The 16,209-nt window shown below is 44.3% G+C and overlaps 1 protein-coding gene across 1 annotated transcript in view; it reads right to left on the reverse strand.

Annotated features, from left to right (window-relative positions):
- Nucleotides 1-11,091: 11,091 nt before the first annotated feature.
- sf3a2 (splicing factor 3a, subunit 2) overlaps nt 11,092-16,209 on the reverse strand; it is a 31,518-nt gene continuing 26,400 nt past the window's right edge. Inside the window, exon 9 of the mRNA XM_072243809.1 lies at nt 11,092-12,142. Within this exon, the coding sequence (XP_072099910.1) occupies nt 11,234-12,142 (909 nt within the window). The 3' untranslated portion in view covers nt 11,092-11,233. The remainder of the gene's footprint in view (nt 12,143-16,209) is intronic.

Here is a 16,209-nt window from a genome sequence, read left to right on the forward strand (position 1 = left end):
CTTTGGCCAACTCCTCTCTCATACCACTGTAATTTCCCTTACTCCTCTGAAATACTGCTACATCAGACTTCCCTATCAAATTTCAAGTTGAACTCAGTCATATTGAGATCACTGTCTCCTATGGATTCTTTTATCTTAAACTCCCTAATCACCTCTGGTTCATTACATAACACCCCATCCAGTATAGCTGATCCCCTAGTAGGCTCAACAACAAACTGCTCTAAAAAGCCATCTTGTAGGCATTCAACAAACTCACTCTCTTGAGATCCATTACCAACCTGATTTTCCTAATTGACCTGCATGTTGAAATTTCCCATGACAATCATAACATTGCCCTTTTGACATGCCTTTTCTAATTCCCATTGTGGTCCACATCCCAGTGCTGTTAGGAGGCCTGTACATAACTGCCATCAGGGTCCCTTTACCCTAGCAGTTTCTCAACTCAACCCACAAGGTTTCAACATCTTCCGATGCTTCAAGTCACATCTTTCGACTGACTTGATGCCATTCTTTACCAGCAGCGCCACACCTGCCTAGCTTTCTACCCCTCTGATACAACATGTAACCTTGGACGTTCAGCTCCCAACTACAATCAAATTTCACACTCAATTCAGTGATGGCCACAACATCATACCTGACAATCTGTAATAGTACAACAAGATCATCCACCTTATTTCTTATACTCTGTGCATTGAGATATAACACTTTGAGTACTGTATTTGCTACCCTTTTTGATTCTGCATCCCTGATGCACTGATACCCACCCTGCTGGCTGCAATTCTATCCTATCAACTGCCTGCCCTTCATGACAGTCTGACTCACGTTATCTTTGCTTTTTTACCATCTATCCTACCTTGAGTCCCTTCATTCCAGTTCCCATTCCCCTGCCAAGTTAGTTTAAACCCTCCCCAACAACTCTTACAAACCTGCCTGCAAGAATATTGGTACCCCTCGGGCTCAGGTGCAACCTGTCACTTTTGAACAGGTCAAAACCTTCCCCAGAAGAGATCCCAATGATCCAAGAACCTGAAGCCCTGCCCCCTGCACCAGATTCTCAGCCACACATTAATCAGCCAAATCATCCTGTTTCCACCCTCACTGACGTGAGATACAGACAGCAATCCAGAAATTACTACCCTGAAGGTCCTGCTTCTCAGCTTTCCGTCTAGCTCTCTAAATTCTCTTTTCAGGACCTCTTCGCTTTTCCTTCTTACGTCATTGGTACCAACATGTACCAAGACATCGGGCTGCCCTCCCTCCCCCTCCAAAACGCTGTTAGGAATTTAATTACTAGCTTAATTAGTTCAGTGCAATTTCGGGTCTGTTCCTGCGCTGTGTTCTTCTATATTCTATCAGTGGTGGTGAACTTATGCCACGTGCAGGTTATGTTGGCTTGTAGCATGCAGTGCTGCTCCTTGATTCTTTAAACTGCACTCATAATAAAAAAGATTATCTTTACTGCCAAATGAAGCAGTGGATGTTTTTTTTTACAACCCGAGAGCAGTGAGATGTTTTCACAGGGAATGTCTCATGCCAGCTTGACAGTGGCGAGAACACATGATAAGTTTCGAAATCCTCGCGGGCCAGGTTTGTATAGTTGGAGCAGGCTGACCATTGAAACCGGTGCTGTGTGCACAACTTTCAAAACTGCCAAATATTTGTCATCGCTAGTGCGGCCACGGAAGTATGACTGAGAGTAACGTGTCGTTGGATTCTGATGTTTTAATCTCATGATCTTTTTAGCAGGGGGGTCTCAAACTGGGGTCCTTGCTTAATGGTACTGGTCCATGGCATAAAAAAGGTTGAGGACCCCTGTTTTAGATGTCAGGAAAGAGGCACCAAAGTTGTTGTTTCACAATTGCTTTAAGCACTGATGGAACTAAAGAAAATTGGCAGTGGTCTACTAAGTGAGGGGAAAGCTAAGATTAAGATCAGGGCCCAAAAGAGTACCTCCAGGTGAGGCAAAACTTCACCTGCGAATCTGATGGGGTCATCTATTGCATCTGGTGCTACTGATGCGGCGTCCTCTACATTGACGGGACCATCTTAAATTGGACAGACCCACCTTCATCGAGCACCTCTACTGCATCCACCAAAAGCGAAACTTCTCGGTGGCCGAATATTTTAATTCCGATTCCCATTCCTATTCAGACATATCAGCCCATGGTCTTCTCCTGTGCCAAGGTGAGGCCACCCTGAGGGTGGAGGAGCAACACCTTATATTCCCTCTAGATGTTCTCCAACCTGATGGCATGAACATCCACTCCTATTTCCGGTAAAAGAAAATCTTCCTTCCCCTCTCCTCTTCTTCTATTCCCCACTCTTCTCACTCTTCTTCCCTACCTATCACTTCTTCCAGTCACCTCCTCCTTCCCTTTCTCCTATGTTCCACTCTCCTCGCCTATCATATTCCATCCACTCCAGCCCTTCCCTTTTCCCACCCATCACCTATCATCTTCTGGCTACCCTCCTTCTCTAATGCCCCCCCCTCAGCTCTTTAATCTGCCGTCTTCCCGCTTCCTTTCCAGTCCTAAAGAAGGGTCTCAGCCCAAAACGTCAAATATTTGTTCATTTCCATAGATGCTGCCTGAGCTGCTGAGTTCTTCCAGCATATTATGTGTGTTACTCTGGATACAGAATCTCTTGTGTTTATATTAAAGTGGAACTGTTGTATACCAAAGAGATAAGGAAAATTCCATTCAAATTTCTAGATAAGAGTCAACCAATCAGAAAGCACATATTGAATACTGCAGTACCAAGTTAACAAATGGAAAAGCATTTACTCAAATAAAGCAGGACAAAGAACTTTTCAGAGCTTTGCAGAATTATGCTTTGTACAGCTACTAGAGGCATATTAAACTGATATATGCAGAAATAACTACTTAAAATGCAAGCAGATCATTAATTTTAAACTGCAAAAGAAAATAACAATTTAATAGCGTAATCTAAGAATTAAACAATTGGATCCAACAGTGTGTTTATTTTCCTTTTCTTAATCTTTTATGAATATGCATCAAAGCATATAGTTTCGTGTTCATATTCCTTACATTATATATGAGGTACAATACAATCACCATTATCATTATGTGCCATGTTGAATGACGTGGGCGATCATGGTCTATCCAGGACCGTGATTGCTCTTGACAATTTTTTCTACATAAATAGAAGTCATCTACCATTGCCTTCTTCTGGGCGGTGTCTTTACAAGACGGGTGACCCCAGCCATTATCAATACTCTTCAGAGATTGTCTGCCTGGCGTCTGTGGTCACATAACCAGGGCTTGTGATGTGCACCAGCTGCTCGTACGGCCATCCATTACCTGCTCCCATGGCTTCATGTGACCCTGATCGGAGCGGGGGCTAAGTGGGTGCTACACCTTGCCCAAGGGTGACCTGCAGACGAGCGGAGGGAAGGAGCACCTTACGCTCCCTTTGTTAGAGACATATTTCCACCCTGCCACAATAACAATACTATTTAGAAATTATGCTACTTTTCAATTGTTTTTTTAAAAGATTAATACATTTTTGAACAGGTTTTCAAACATGATTTACTTATTTAAGTCTGTCTCTGTTATGCTGTTATTACTAGCTAAACAATGAATACATGTAAATAAACAACAGGACTCAACCTTAAGTTCATAATTATTGTTGCTAATTTATTGATCAGTGATCATCTCTGCTCAAAATTATCATGGCATGTGAGAGAATTTTTTTGGAGATCATCGCCAATTTTGGCACAGGCTCTCAAAAAAAGTTTGATGCGCCTGTTCTACGATTAAAGATTAAGATTAGCTTTATTTGTCACATGTCCATTGAAACACAATATACTGTTGTATGCATCATTTCGTGTCAAAGCAAATCAGCGAGGATTTGGGCAGCCACAAGTGTTTCAAAGTACATTTATTATCAAAGAATGGATAAATTATACAACCTTCAGATTTCTCTGCTTACAGACAGCCACAACGCAAGAAACCCAAAAGAACCCAATAAAGAAAAGACCAACCCCCAATGTGCAAGAGAAAGCAAAAAAAAAACTACAAATCATGCAAGCAACAACATTCTAAACCAAATTAAGTCACCCGGAGTAGGCCCAAAGCCTTGGTATCAGCTCATGATATTAGCGGGAATGGAGCACAGCAGCTGGGGCAGCCTTCATAGCCACAGCGCCATGGAGAGATGAGTGACCATCACATAGAGTGAGTGAAATCAGCCCTCACCTCCAATCCCAACACCCTGTCTTTCCAGTCTATCTGGGCTGGTGTTAAAATGGTCCGAACATCACAGTGTACCTCGCACTAGGACCCGGGCACCACAGCAGTGAAAGGCTCTGGCCTCAGACCATGCCACCCGGCGACTCACCCCGGGCCCAGGCTTTGCCGCCCGGCCCAAAGCTACTCACAAACTGTTTAAATCGCCACATTTCCGGTGCCAACATAGCATTCCCACAACTCACTTACCCGAAGTGTACGTCTTCAGAACGTGGGAGGAAACCAGAGCACCGAGAGGAAACCCACGTGGTCATGGGGAGAACATACAAACTGCTTTCAGACACTGGCAGAAATCAAATCTTAATCAGTGTTTACTGGCTCCGTAGAGCGATGCGTTAACCACTACGCTGCGGCGCCGTCCTCCAACATTGTGTTATCAGAATAACATTAAGGGGTCACCGTAGCAGAACGCCTTCAGAACAGAACAAACCCTAGAAACCTAGAGGACTGGCTCTGCACTTCAGCCATTCTGCTATTTGGGAGCACAGGTGTCGGAATCAGAATCAGGTTTACAGTCACGGTGAAATATGTTGTTTTGTGGCGGCACTACAGGGAAATAAATTTTAAAAACACTGTATGTTACAATAAATAGACAGGTAGACAGAGCAAAAGAAAACTTGCAAGGTAACGTTCATGGATTTTTGATACAAGGCCTCTTCCAGCCTTGTGAGCCACACCAACCCAGCAATCCCCTAATTTAATCCTAGCCTAATCATAGTGCAATTTAAAATGACCAATTAACCTACCAACCAGTACTGCGGGAGCACCCAAAGGAAACCCACGCGGGCACGGGGAGAGTGTACTCACTCCTTACAGGCAGCGGAGGGAATTGGACCCAGGTCGCCTGCCCTGTAAAGTGTGTGTTAACTATCATGCTACCGTGCAGCCCCTGACGGTGGAGGGGAAGAAGCTGTTCCCCTCACACATGACAGTGTGGGTCATCAAGCTCCTGTAACTCCTCCCTGATGGCAGTATTGAGAAGAGAGCTTATCCCAGGTGGTGAAGCAACTCACGGGCAGACTGAAGCAAGAGGAAACTTCCCTTAAGCTCACGCACACACAGACACAGACACACCTCAGTAGTATATCCCTGGCTTCCAGCGGTAAATGATTTTGACTTACAGATAGGAGCCACAGTGAATTACTTTGTGCATGGTGTTGAAATTGTGTGTGGTTGAAATATCTGGACCATAGGAAGATATGATTGGATTAAACGGCTCTTTATAGAACTGGCAAGTGGAAGCCACTTTGGGGAAGCGGAGCAATGTACATGGGGAAGGAAAACAAGGCAAAGGATCAGTAGAACATAGAACATTACAGTACAGTACAGGCTCTTTGGCCCACAGTGCTGGTCTGACCTTTTAACCGACTCTAAAATCAGTCTAACCCTTCCATCTCACATAACCACTTCTCTCTCGCCCATGTGACAATCTAAGAGTCTCTCAGTTGTCCTAATATCTCCATCACTCATACACCCACCATTTTCTGAGCAAAACACTTAACTCTGCCATCCCCCCTATTCTTTCCTCCACTCACCTTAAAATTATGCTCCCCTCGTATTAGCCATTTCTCTCCTGGGAAAAAGCCTCTGGCTGTCCACTCTATCCTCATCTTGTACACCTCTATCAAGTCACCTCTCATCCTCCTTCACTCCAAAGGGAAAAGCCCTAGTTCGCTTGAACTTCCCTCATAACACACGCTCTCCTATCCAGGCAGCATCCTGGTTAATCTCCTCTGCACCCTCTCTAAAGCTTCCGGATCCTTCCTATGATAAGGTACTGTGTGCTTTCCAGAAATTGCTGTCAGTGACTTTCTACGCCTTTATAGCCTACAAGGCAATTGCACAAAATCTACAAAAATAAATATTGAATTCACTGCCACAGGAGGCTGTGGAGGCCAAGTTGTTATGTATATTTAATGCAGAGGCTGACAGATTCTTGACTGGTCAGGGCATAAAGGGATACGGGGAGAAGGCAGGAGATTGGAGCTGAGAGGTAAATTGAATCAGCCATGATGAAATGGTGGAGCAGACTCAATGGGCCAAATGGCCTAATTCTCCTCCTATATCTTAAGGTCTTATGAATTTACAAGAACTTAAGATATTTATAAATAACTTGTGCATAATATCCTGGAAGTTTGGTTCTGCAAAGACAATTTATTTTTAATGGTGTACTAAATCTCTCTTCACCATTTACACCTCGTACTTCAACCACTGCACAGAGTCTTGTCATCTTCAGAAGTTTTCTGATGACTCTGCCATAGTTGGATGCATCAGCAAGGGAGATGAGGCTGAGTACAGGACTATGGTAGGAAACTTTGTCACATGGTGTGAGCAGAATTATCTGCAGTTTAATGTGAAAAAGACTAAGGAGCTGGTGGTAGACCTGAGGAGAGCTAAGGTACCGATGACCCCTGTTTCCATCCAGGGGGTCAGTGTGGACATGGTGGAGGATTACAAATACCTGGGGATACGAATTGACAATAAACTGGACTGGTCAAAGAATACTGAGGCTGTCTACAAGAAGGGTCAGAGCTGTCTCTATTTCCTGAGGAGACTGAGGTCCTTTAACATCTGCCGGACGATGCTGAGGATATCCTACGAGTCTGTGGTGGCCAGTGCGTTCATGTTTGCTGTTTTGTGCTGGGGCAGCAGGCTGAAGGTAGCAGACCTCAACAGAATCAACAAACTCATTCGTAAGGCCAGTGATGTTGTGGGGATGGAACTTGACTCTCTGACAGTGGTGTCTGAAAAGAGGATGCTGTCTAAATTGCATGCCATCTTGGCCAATGTCTCCCATCCACTACATAATGTACTGGTTGGGCACAGGAGTACGTTCAGCCAGAGACTCGTTCCACCGAGATGCAACACAGAGCATCGTAGGAGGTCATTCCTGCCTGTGGCCATCAAACTTTACAACTCCTCCTTTGGAGGGTCAGACACCCTGAGCCTATAGGCTGGTCCTGGACTTATTTCCTGGCATAATTTACATATTACTATTTAACTATTTATGGTTTTATTACTATTTAATTATTTATGGTGCAACTGTAACGAAAACCAATTTCCCCCGGGATCAATAAAGTATGACTATGACTATGACTAAAACAAAACTATAGTTATTTCTTTATTGAGACACAGCATGGAATTGGCCCTTCCAACCGCATTGCCCTGCAATCCCCCGATTTAATCTGAGCCTAATCACAGAACAATTTACAATGACCATGTAACCTACCAACTGGTAGGTCTTTGGACTGTGGGAGGAAACCGGAGCACCCGGAGGAAACTCATTTGGTGTCGGGGAGAATGAACAAACTCTTTACCGATAGCAGTGGGAATTGAACCCAGGTTGCCTGTACTGTAAAGCGTTGTGTTATCACTATCCTATCGCGCTGCCCCAATAAGGGAAAGGGATACAGAATTATTAAGAGCAGCTTTGGCCAGCAGTATGTGCAGTCACAAATATCTAAACTGATGAGATTTGGGCAGGTGGTCTATAGGAATCAGCTGTTATTTCCATTCCAGCAGGCCTTTTGATTCCACTTGATTACTTTTGATTATTGTGTGACGTGTCCAGCGACGGGTAGCACCACTGGTGAAGGGACTTGTTGTGTCCATTCTGGACACAATTGCTAACCACTCCAAAGCCACCGCTGACCTTTGACAATGTTACCAACACCATTTGTTTGCGTTGGGAGACTGAATTAGCTACATCTCTTTAACAGTAGCTTCAGGAAAGTCACTGTGCTTATCTATAGAGTGCAGAACACTATTTTGATGGTAGATTACATTATTGTTTTTTGCAACTAGTTCTTAGAATTTTAATTATACTTAAAGCAGCACAGTAGCATAACAGTTAGCATAATGCTTTACTGCATTGGCCTTTGGAAGATTCACTTCCACTGTATGCTCTCCCTGTGACTGTGTGGGTTTCCACCCACATTCCAAAAGACTTACGGGTTAATTAGTACATTGTGGGCATGTTGGTGCCAGAAGCGTAGTAATGCTTGTGGGCTGCCCCCAGCACAAGCTCGGTCTGTGTTGGTGTTGATGCAAACAATGTGTTACACTGTATGCTCAACATTTGGATGTACATGTGACAAATAAACAATCTTTATCTTTAATCTCACTATCTTTAAAAAAGCATGCAATCAATTTCCGACAATATGCAACGGCAGACTGAAGTCCATTGGGTTGTAAGATAAGCAGAACAAACACAGTACTGTGCGAAAGTCTTTGGCACCTATATATAGCTAGAATGCCCAAGACTTTTGCACACTACTATATATGTCAACGTGGAGTGGAGCAGATTTGTAAATCTGGCAGGAGCAAAGGATGTTGGAAATGGCAAAGGCAGAGCGCCGCGGGGGGGTGTGGGATAGGTGGCAGAATGTCAGGGGAGGGTTAGCATGGGCGCAGACTCACCCAGCCCTGAGACACCAGGCAGGGTCATTTGATTCCAAACAATTGATTTATTGATCATTACAGAATGTCCCTCTGGTGCCTCCCTCTTCCTTCCCCTTTTCCCACCCATGATTCACCTCTCCCTGCACCCTCTCACTCTCAGTCCACAACAGAAACCCACTTTAGAATCAGGTTTACCATCACGCACATTTGTCATGAAATTTGGTTTTTGGAGCAGCTGTACTGTGCCATACATAAAATTACCACAGTACTGTGCAAAAGTCTTAGGCACTCTAGCTATATATATGTGCCTAAGACCTTTGTGCAGTACTGTAGTTGCCAAACTTCTGAGCCCCTCCTTATAAAAACAGCTGTTATATTGCAATATTGCACAACTCTGGTCAACAATTAACAAATGCTGAAGTAAATGATTGTAATAATGCCACTTAAACTAGATTTCCCAGATCAGCTGTCAATGGAATGTACACAAAAACTATATAACCCAATTCAGCTTTTTTAAGATTTGATTTAAAAGCTACAACAAAAGAATCATAAAGTGCTAGAACACTATACTTTATACTTTATTGTCACCAAACAATTGATACCAGAACGTACAATCATCACAGTGACATTCGATTCTGTGCTTCGCGCTCCCTGGAGTACAAATTGATAGTAAATATTAAAAATTTAAATTATAAATAATAAATAGAAAATAGAAAAGGGAAAGTAAGGTAGTGCAAAAAAACCAAGAGGCAGGTCCGGATATTTGGAGGGTACGGCCCAGATCCGGGTCAGGATCCGTTCAGCAGTCTTATCACAGTTGGAAAGCTGTTCCCGAATCTGGCCGTACGAGTCTTCAAGCTCCTGAACCTTCTCCCGGAGGGAAGAGGGACAAAAAGTGTGCTGGCTGGGTGGGTCGTGTCCTTGATTATCCTGGCAGCACTGCTCCGACAGCATGCGGTGTAAAGTGAGTCCAAGGCCGGAAGATTGGTTTGTGTGATGTGCTGAGCTGTGTTCATGAGCTTCTGCAGCTTCTTCCGGTCTTGGACAGGACAACTTCCATACCAGGTTGTGATGCCCCCTAGAAGAATGCTTTCTACGGTGCATCTATAAAAATTAGTGAGGGTTTTAGGAGCCAGGCCAAATTTCTTTAGTTTTCTCAGGAAGGCGCTGGTGGGCCTTCTTGGCAGTGGACTGTGCTTGGTTGGACTAAGTCAGGTCATTTGTGATATTGACCCCGAGGAACTTAAAGCTTTTGACTTGTTCCACTTGTGCACCACCGATGTAAATTGGGTCATGCGGTCCGCTACTCATTCTGAAGTCAACAACCAATTCCTTCGTCTTGCTGACGCTGAGGGATAGATTATTGTCTTCGCATCATGCCACCAGGTTCTTAATTTCCTCTCTGTACTCAAACTCAGCACTACAGCACAGAAGCAGGCTCTTCGGCCCATCTAGTTCGTGCCGAACTATTAATCTGCCTAGTCCCATCGACCTGTTACCCCTCCCATCCAAACCTCTTGAATGTTGAAATCGAAATCATATTCACTTGTGCTGGCGGTTCGTTCCACACACCCTGAGTGAAGAAGTTCACTTCATGTTGCCCTTACATTTCACTTACCAGCTTTAACTCATAACCTCTAGCTCTAGTCTCACCCAGCTTCAGTGGAAAAAGCTAGGTACCATTTACTCCATCTATATCCCTCATAATTTTGTATACCACTATCAAATCCCCCCTCAATCTTCTATTTTCTATGGAATAGTCAAAAGTTTCTTTTCAAATACACTTCCTAAATGACGGGATGTTATATTGAAGTTGTAAAGGACATTGGTGAGGCCTAATTTGGAGTGCAGTTTTGGCTACCTACCTACAGGAACGATACCAGTAAGATGAAAGAGTGCAGGGAAAATTTACAAGGATTTTGCCAGGACCTGAGTTCTGGGGGAAGTTTGAATAGGTTCGCACTTCATTGCCCAGAGTGTAGGAGAATGAGGGGAGATTTTGATAGAGGTATACAAAATTATCAGGGGTATAGATTAGGTAAGTGCAAGCAGGTTTTTTTCCTGTGAGGTTGGGTGTGACAACTAGAAGTCATGGGTTAAGAGTGAAAGGTGAAATGTTTAAGGGGAACATGAGGGAAATCTTTGTTTCGGTGTTGTGAGTGTGGAACGAGCTGCCAGTGGATGGATGTGGGTTTGACTGCAATATTTAAGAGAAGTTTGGGTAAGTACATGGATTGGAGGGCTTTGGTCAAGGTGTAGCTTGATAGGACAGACTAGCTGAGCCAAAGGGCCTGTTTCTGTGCTGTAGTGTTCTACAACTAAAGATCTGAAACACAGAATATTTTAATAATTGGAAATAGTTGCACTAGTAAAATGCCACGTTAAAAATATAAAGAAAATAAAATAATACACACACTACAAGTTGCTGGAAAATGTTTTTAATGAATGATGAAGTATTGCAAAGTTTTTTTACATTTGCAAGAACCCTAGATACAACCAAAATAACAATTAAAGACCAATCTACAAAAGTTACACTGCTGAAAAATTCTTAGAAAACACTGAAGTCAGTTAGTAGGAGGAGGAGGGGGAACACCAGGCGGTGGGAGAGGGGTGGGAGGTGTGGCTATTGGTGCAGACTCACTGGGCAGTGGAGGCCTGATCATCGGTGGAACCGGAGCAGGAACTGGTGCCGGAACCGGAGCAGGGACTGGTGCAGAAACTGGAGCAGACACCGGAGCTGGGGGTGGGCCCTGTGGAGTTGGAGGTGGTCCCTGTGGGGTAGGAGGTGGCCCTTGAGGTGTTGGGGGTAATCCTTGGGGAGCCGGGGGCAAGCCTTGCGGAGCTGGGGGCATATTCTGAGGTGTTGGTGGCATGCCTTGGGGAGTTGGGGGCATGTTCTGAGGTGTTGGGGGCATATTCTGAGGTGTCGGGGGCATGCCTTGGGGAGTTGGGGGCATGTTCTGAGGTGTTGGGGGCATACCTTGGGGAGTTGGGGGCATGTTCTGAGGTGTTGGGGGCATGCCTTGGGGAGCTGGGGGCATGTTCTGAGGAGTTGGGGGCATACCTTGAGGAGTTGGGGGCATGTTCTGAGATGTTGGGGGCATGCCTTGGGGAGTTGGGGGCATGCCTTGGGGAGTTGGGGGCATGTTCTGAGGTGTTGGGGGCATGCCTTGGGGAGTTGGGGGCATGTTTTGAGGTGTTGGGGGCATGCTTTGTGGGGTTGGTGGCAAGCCTTGCGGAGTCGGTGGCAGTTGTGGTGGGACAGGTGGCACTGGACCTCCTGGTGGCATTGGTGGCATGGGCATGGCTGCTGGCCGTGGGGTTGGCATTCCCTCTGGTGGCACTGGACCCCTCGGTGGTACGCCATTCATGAGTGGTGGTGGTGGGGGTCTGGCCTTCAGTCCAGGTGGTCCAATAGGCAAGGTCGGGGGTTGTAACGGTTTCTCCATCTTGAAGTGGAACTGAAGGAAAAACTAGGAGAGAAGAAAACGCAGAAGGTCAAACTGATCTCAACACAGAATTAAGTTAACAAAATTACTAGTTTATTTGCTCGTTATATACCGTGTTGCATGACAATATAGGCAATCATGGTCTTTCCATGCCCATGATCGTTCTTGGTAATTTTTTCTACAGAAGTGCTTTGACACTGCCTTCTTCTGGGCAGTGCCTTTACAAGATGGGTGACCCCAGCCATTATCAATACTCTTCAGAGTTTGTCTGTCCAGCGTCAGTGGTCACATAACCAGGTCTTGTAATATGCATCAGCTGCTCATACAACCATCCACCACCTACTCCCATAGCTTCACGTGACCCTGATCGGGGGGCTAAGCAGGTGCTACACCCTGTCCAAGGGTGACCCACAGGCTAGCGGAGGGAAGGAGCGCCTTACACCCCCTTTGGTAAAGACGAATCTCTATCTTGCCACCCAAAAATTACTAGAGAGAGTTTAAAAGGGACCAAATAAAATAAACTGTTCCCATTATCACATAACTGCTTTAATATTCTGTAGGCTGATGTGACATTGAAGCCAGCTACTGGAGCTGAAATTAATCGAAAAGACGCCACACAGGAAAAGACATAACAGAACATATAACACAGAGAAAGCAGATTTTAAAAAGTCAAATTTTAAGTAAATTTATTATCAAGGTTAACATATAGTACCTTGAGATTCATTTTCTGGCAAACATTCACAGGAAAATACAGAAGTACAATGGAATTTATGAAAACTATATATAAACAAAGACTGGGCTACAACCAATGAGCAAAAGAAGACAAATTGTGCAAAGTTTCTCAAACACGAGAAATTCTGTAGATGCTGGAAAATCCAAAGCAACACACACAAAATGCTGGAAGATCTCAGCAGGTCAGGCAGCATCTATGGAGATGAATAAACAGCCGATGTTTCAGGCTGAGACCTTCATCAGTACAGTCTCTGACAAAGTACACAACAGACTGGCCATCAAAACTGAAATCCATTAAGTAGGTACTGTGCTTTAGCTAGGGGCAAAATGAAGGCATTAAAAATGAATGTTTATTTTTCAAGACCATTTTTAGAATACGCCCCTGGGGATGGGACAGGCATTAAGAACAGTTATTTTTGATATATATTAATGAATCTCTTGGTAATGGAGGACATTAGTTCCAGATTTCTAGATGATACAAAAGTATAACAGCAATTAACTCCAGAGCCACCAGTTCTAAATAAGCAAAGACAAGCTAATAAAATGAGAGTGGCATGACAGCATTGCAGCTTGCTTTATAGCGCGAGTGACACTGGTTCAATTCCGTACAGAGGCTGACATTCTCTCCTGACTGCCTGTGTTTCCTTTAGGTGCTCCGTATTCCACCCACATTCCAAAGGCGTGTAAGGGTTAGGGTTAGTGAGTTGCGGGCGCGCTAGGTTGACACCAGAAGTGTAGTGACACTTTCAGGCTGACGCCAGCACATCCTCAGACTGTGTTGACTGTTGACACAAAACGAAACACTTCACCGTATGTTTCAATGTACAAGTGACAAATAAAGCTAATCCTGAAAACCTTAAAAATGGGAAGCCACATATTGAATGAGGGGGAAATTATTGATCCCAACTTTCTAATATTCCAATTTCCTAAATGATCCTAATTTTAAAGATAGTTCAACTACAGAAAAACCTGGATGTAGAAATCACAAACTGATAATAGGAAAAGTTAAAACCATCAAAAAGTGATAGGATAAGACAAACCTTCAAAAAATATACTATTTAGGCTTCAGTTGAGGTATCCTCAGGATATCGTGTTTTCCCAAGGAGAGTACAGAAGGAGTTAACCTAGATTGCAATGGGGTCAGTGCTGAAGCCTCAGCTGTACAGAATCTGTGCTAATGATAATGGTGAGGAGAGTGAGTGTTTCAGTCAAATTTATCAGCAGTACAAAAATAAATGAGAAAGCTATTGAAAGAGTCTGCAAATGACCATCAGATAGATTATGTGAGCAGACAAAAACTCAGCAGTTGATATTAAACAGTAAATCATTTTCCTCTACACTAAGATTTAAGCATACTAGCTTCTGGTGGTAATGGAGTAGGACACCATTAACTCTAAACAGAGCTTTGCCAACTTGGCACTCATTTTCCACGGCATTGGTGTTTCCATACCAGGCCATGATGTAACCACAGACATAATAATGAGGCTTTATATAAGGCATTGGTCAAATCAAATTCAGAGTATTGTAAGGAGTTTAGTACCCCTCGTCTAAGAAAGGATGTGCTGGCATTGGAGAGAGCCCAGAGAAGGATTATGAGAATGATCCCAAGAATGAAAGGGTTAATGATTGAGGAGCTGATGGCTCTGGGCTTGCACTCACTGGAGTTGAGAAGAATGTGGAGAGGACATTTCCAATAGTCTAGGACCAGAGGGCACAACCTCAGAATAAAAGGATGTTCCTTTAGAACAGAGATGACGAGGAATTTCTTAAGCCAGAGGGTGGCGAAACTGTGGAATTAATCGCCACAGACAACTGTGGAAGCCAAGTCATTGGGTATATTTAAAGTGGAGGTTGATAGGTTCTTGATTATTAAGGTGATCAAAAGTTATGGGGAGAAGGCAGGAGGATAATAAATCAGCCATAATTTATTTTTATTCAGTTGTACAGCGCAGAGTTGGCCCCTCCAGCACATCAAGCCATGCTGCAGCAACCCCCAACAAACCCAATTAACCCTAACCTAATCATAGGACAATTTACAATAACCAATTAACCTACCTGATGCGCCTTTGGGCTATGGGTGGAAACCAGAGGACCTGGCGAAAACCCACGCATTCCGCGGGGAAGACGTACAGAGACTCTTCACAGAACGGTGCCTGAACTGAACTCTCTGAACGCCCCAAGCTATAATAGTGTTGCACTAACCGCTACACTACTGTGGCGCTCAGCAGAATATAACAGATATCAGGGATAAGTTTTTTTTTTACGCAGAGAGTGGTGAGTGCGTGGAATGGGCTGCTGGCAACGGTGGTGGAGACGGATACAATAGGGTCTTTTAAGAGACTCCTAGACCGGTATATGGAGCTGAGAAAAATAGAGGGCTATGGGTAACCCTAGGTAATTTCTCAGGTAAGGACGTGTTCGGCACAGCTTTATGGGCCTAAGGGCCAGTATTGTGCTGTAGGTTTTCTATGTCTATGTAATGGTGGAGTTGGGGGGGGGGGCAATGTGATTTCTCGAACTTCTGGTTATTGCCCTTCCTTCACCATTCCCATTTCCCTTTCTCATCCTTACTGCCCATCACCCCCTCTGGTGCTCCTCCCCCTTCCCTTTCTTTCATGGCCTTCTGTCCTCTCCAGACAGATTCACCCTTCACCAGCCCTTTATCTATTTCACCAATCAACTTCCCAGCTCATTTTCACCCCTCCACCTTTCCTGGTTTCACCTATCATCTACTATCTTGTACTTCTTACTCCCCTCCTCCCACCTGTTAACTCTGACCTCTCATCTCTTTGTTCCAGTCCCAGGGAAGGGTCTCAGCCGGAATTGTCAACTGGTTACTCTTTTACATAGATGCTGCCTGACCTGCTGAGTTCCTCCAGCATTTTGTGTGCATTACTTTGATTTCCAGCATCTACAGATTTTCTTGTTTGTATATTCATTGCCTTCTGGCTGCTGCTCTGAAGTCACCTCTGGTGGACTGTGCGGATGAGATCAACAATCAGATCTAACAGTTTTACAACGATTTGTAGAGAGTGAAAGGAAATGACAAGGCACAGATGAAATTATGATTATCAACTGCAACCAAGGGACACCCGAGATGTGGTAACTACTCATACCACTGGAAACGGACTTCCTAGGTTGAGAGAGTGGAATTCCACAGTGCAACAGCTTTTCCACTTTAAAAACTCTCCTGTCATTGCTGGATATAACCAATACCGTTGCTCCCGCCCACCCAAGGTTCCATGTGTTGTGCATTCAGAGATGCTCCTCTGCGCACTGCTTCTGTAACACGTGGCTTATCTGAATTACTGTCAGCTTAACCAAGCCTGCCCATTCTCCTCTGACCTCGCTCATTAACA

This window comes from Mobula birostris, chromosome 26 (assembly GCF_030028105.1).
Source record: "Mobula birostris isolate sMobBir1 chromosome 26, sMobBir1.hap1, whole genome shotgun sequence".
NCBI lineage: Eukaryota > Metazoa > Chordata > Chondrichthyes > Myliobatiformes > Myliobatidae > Mobula > Mobula birostris.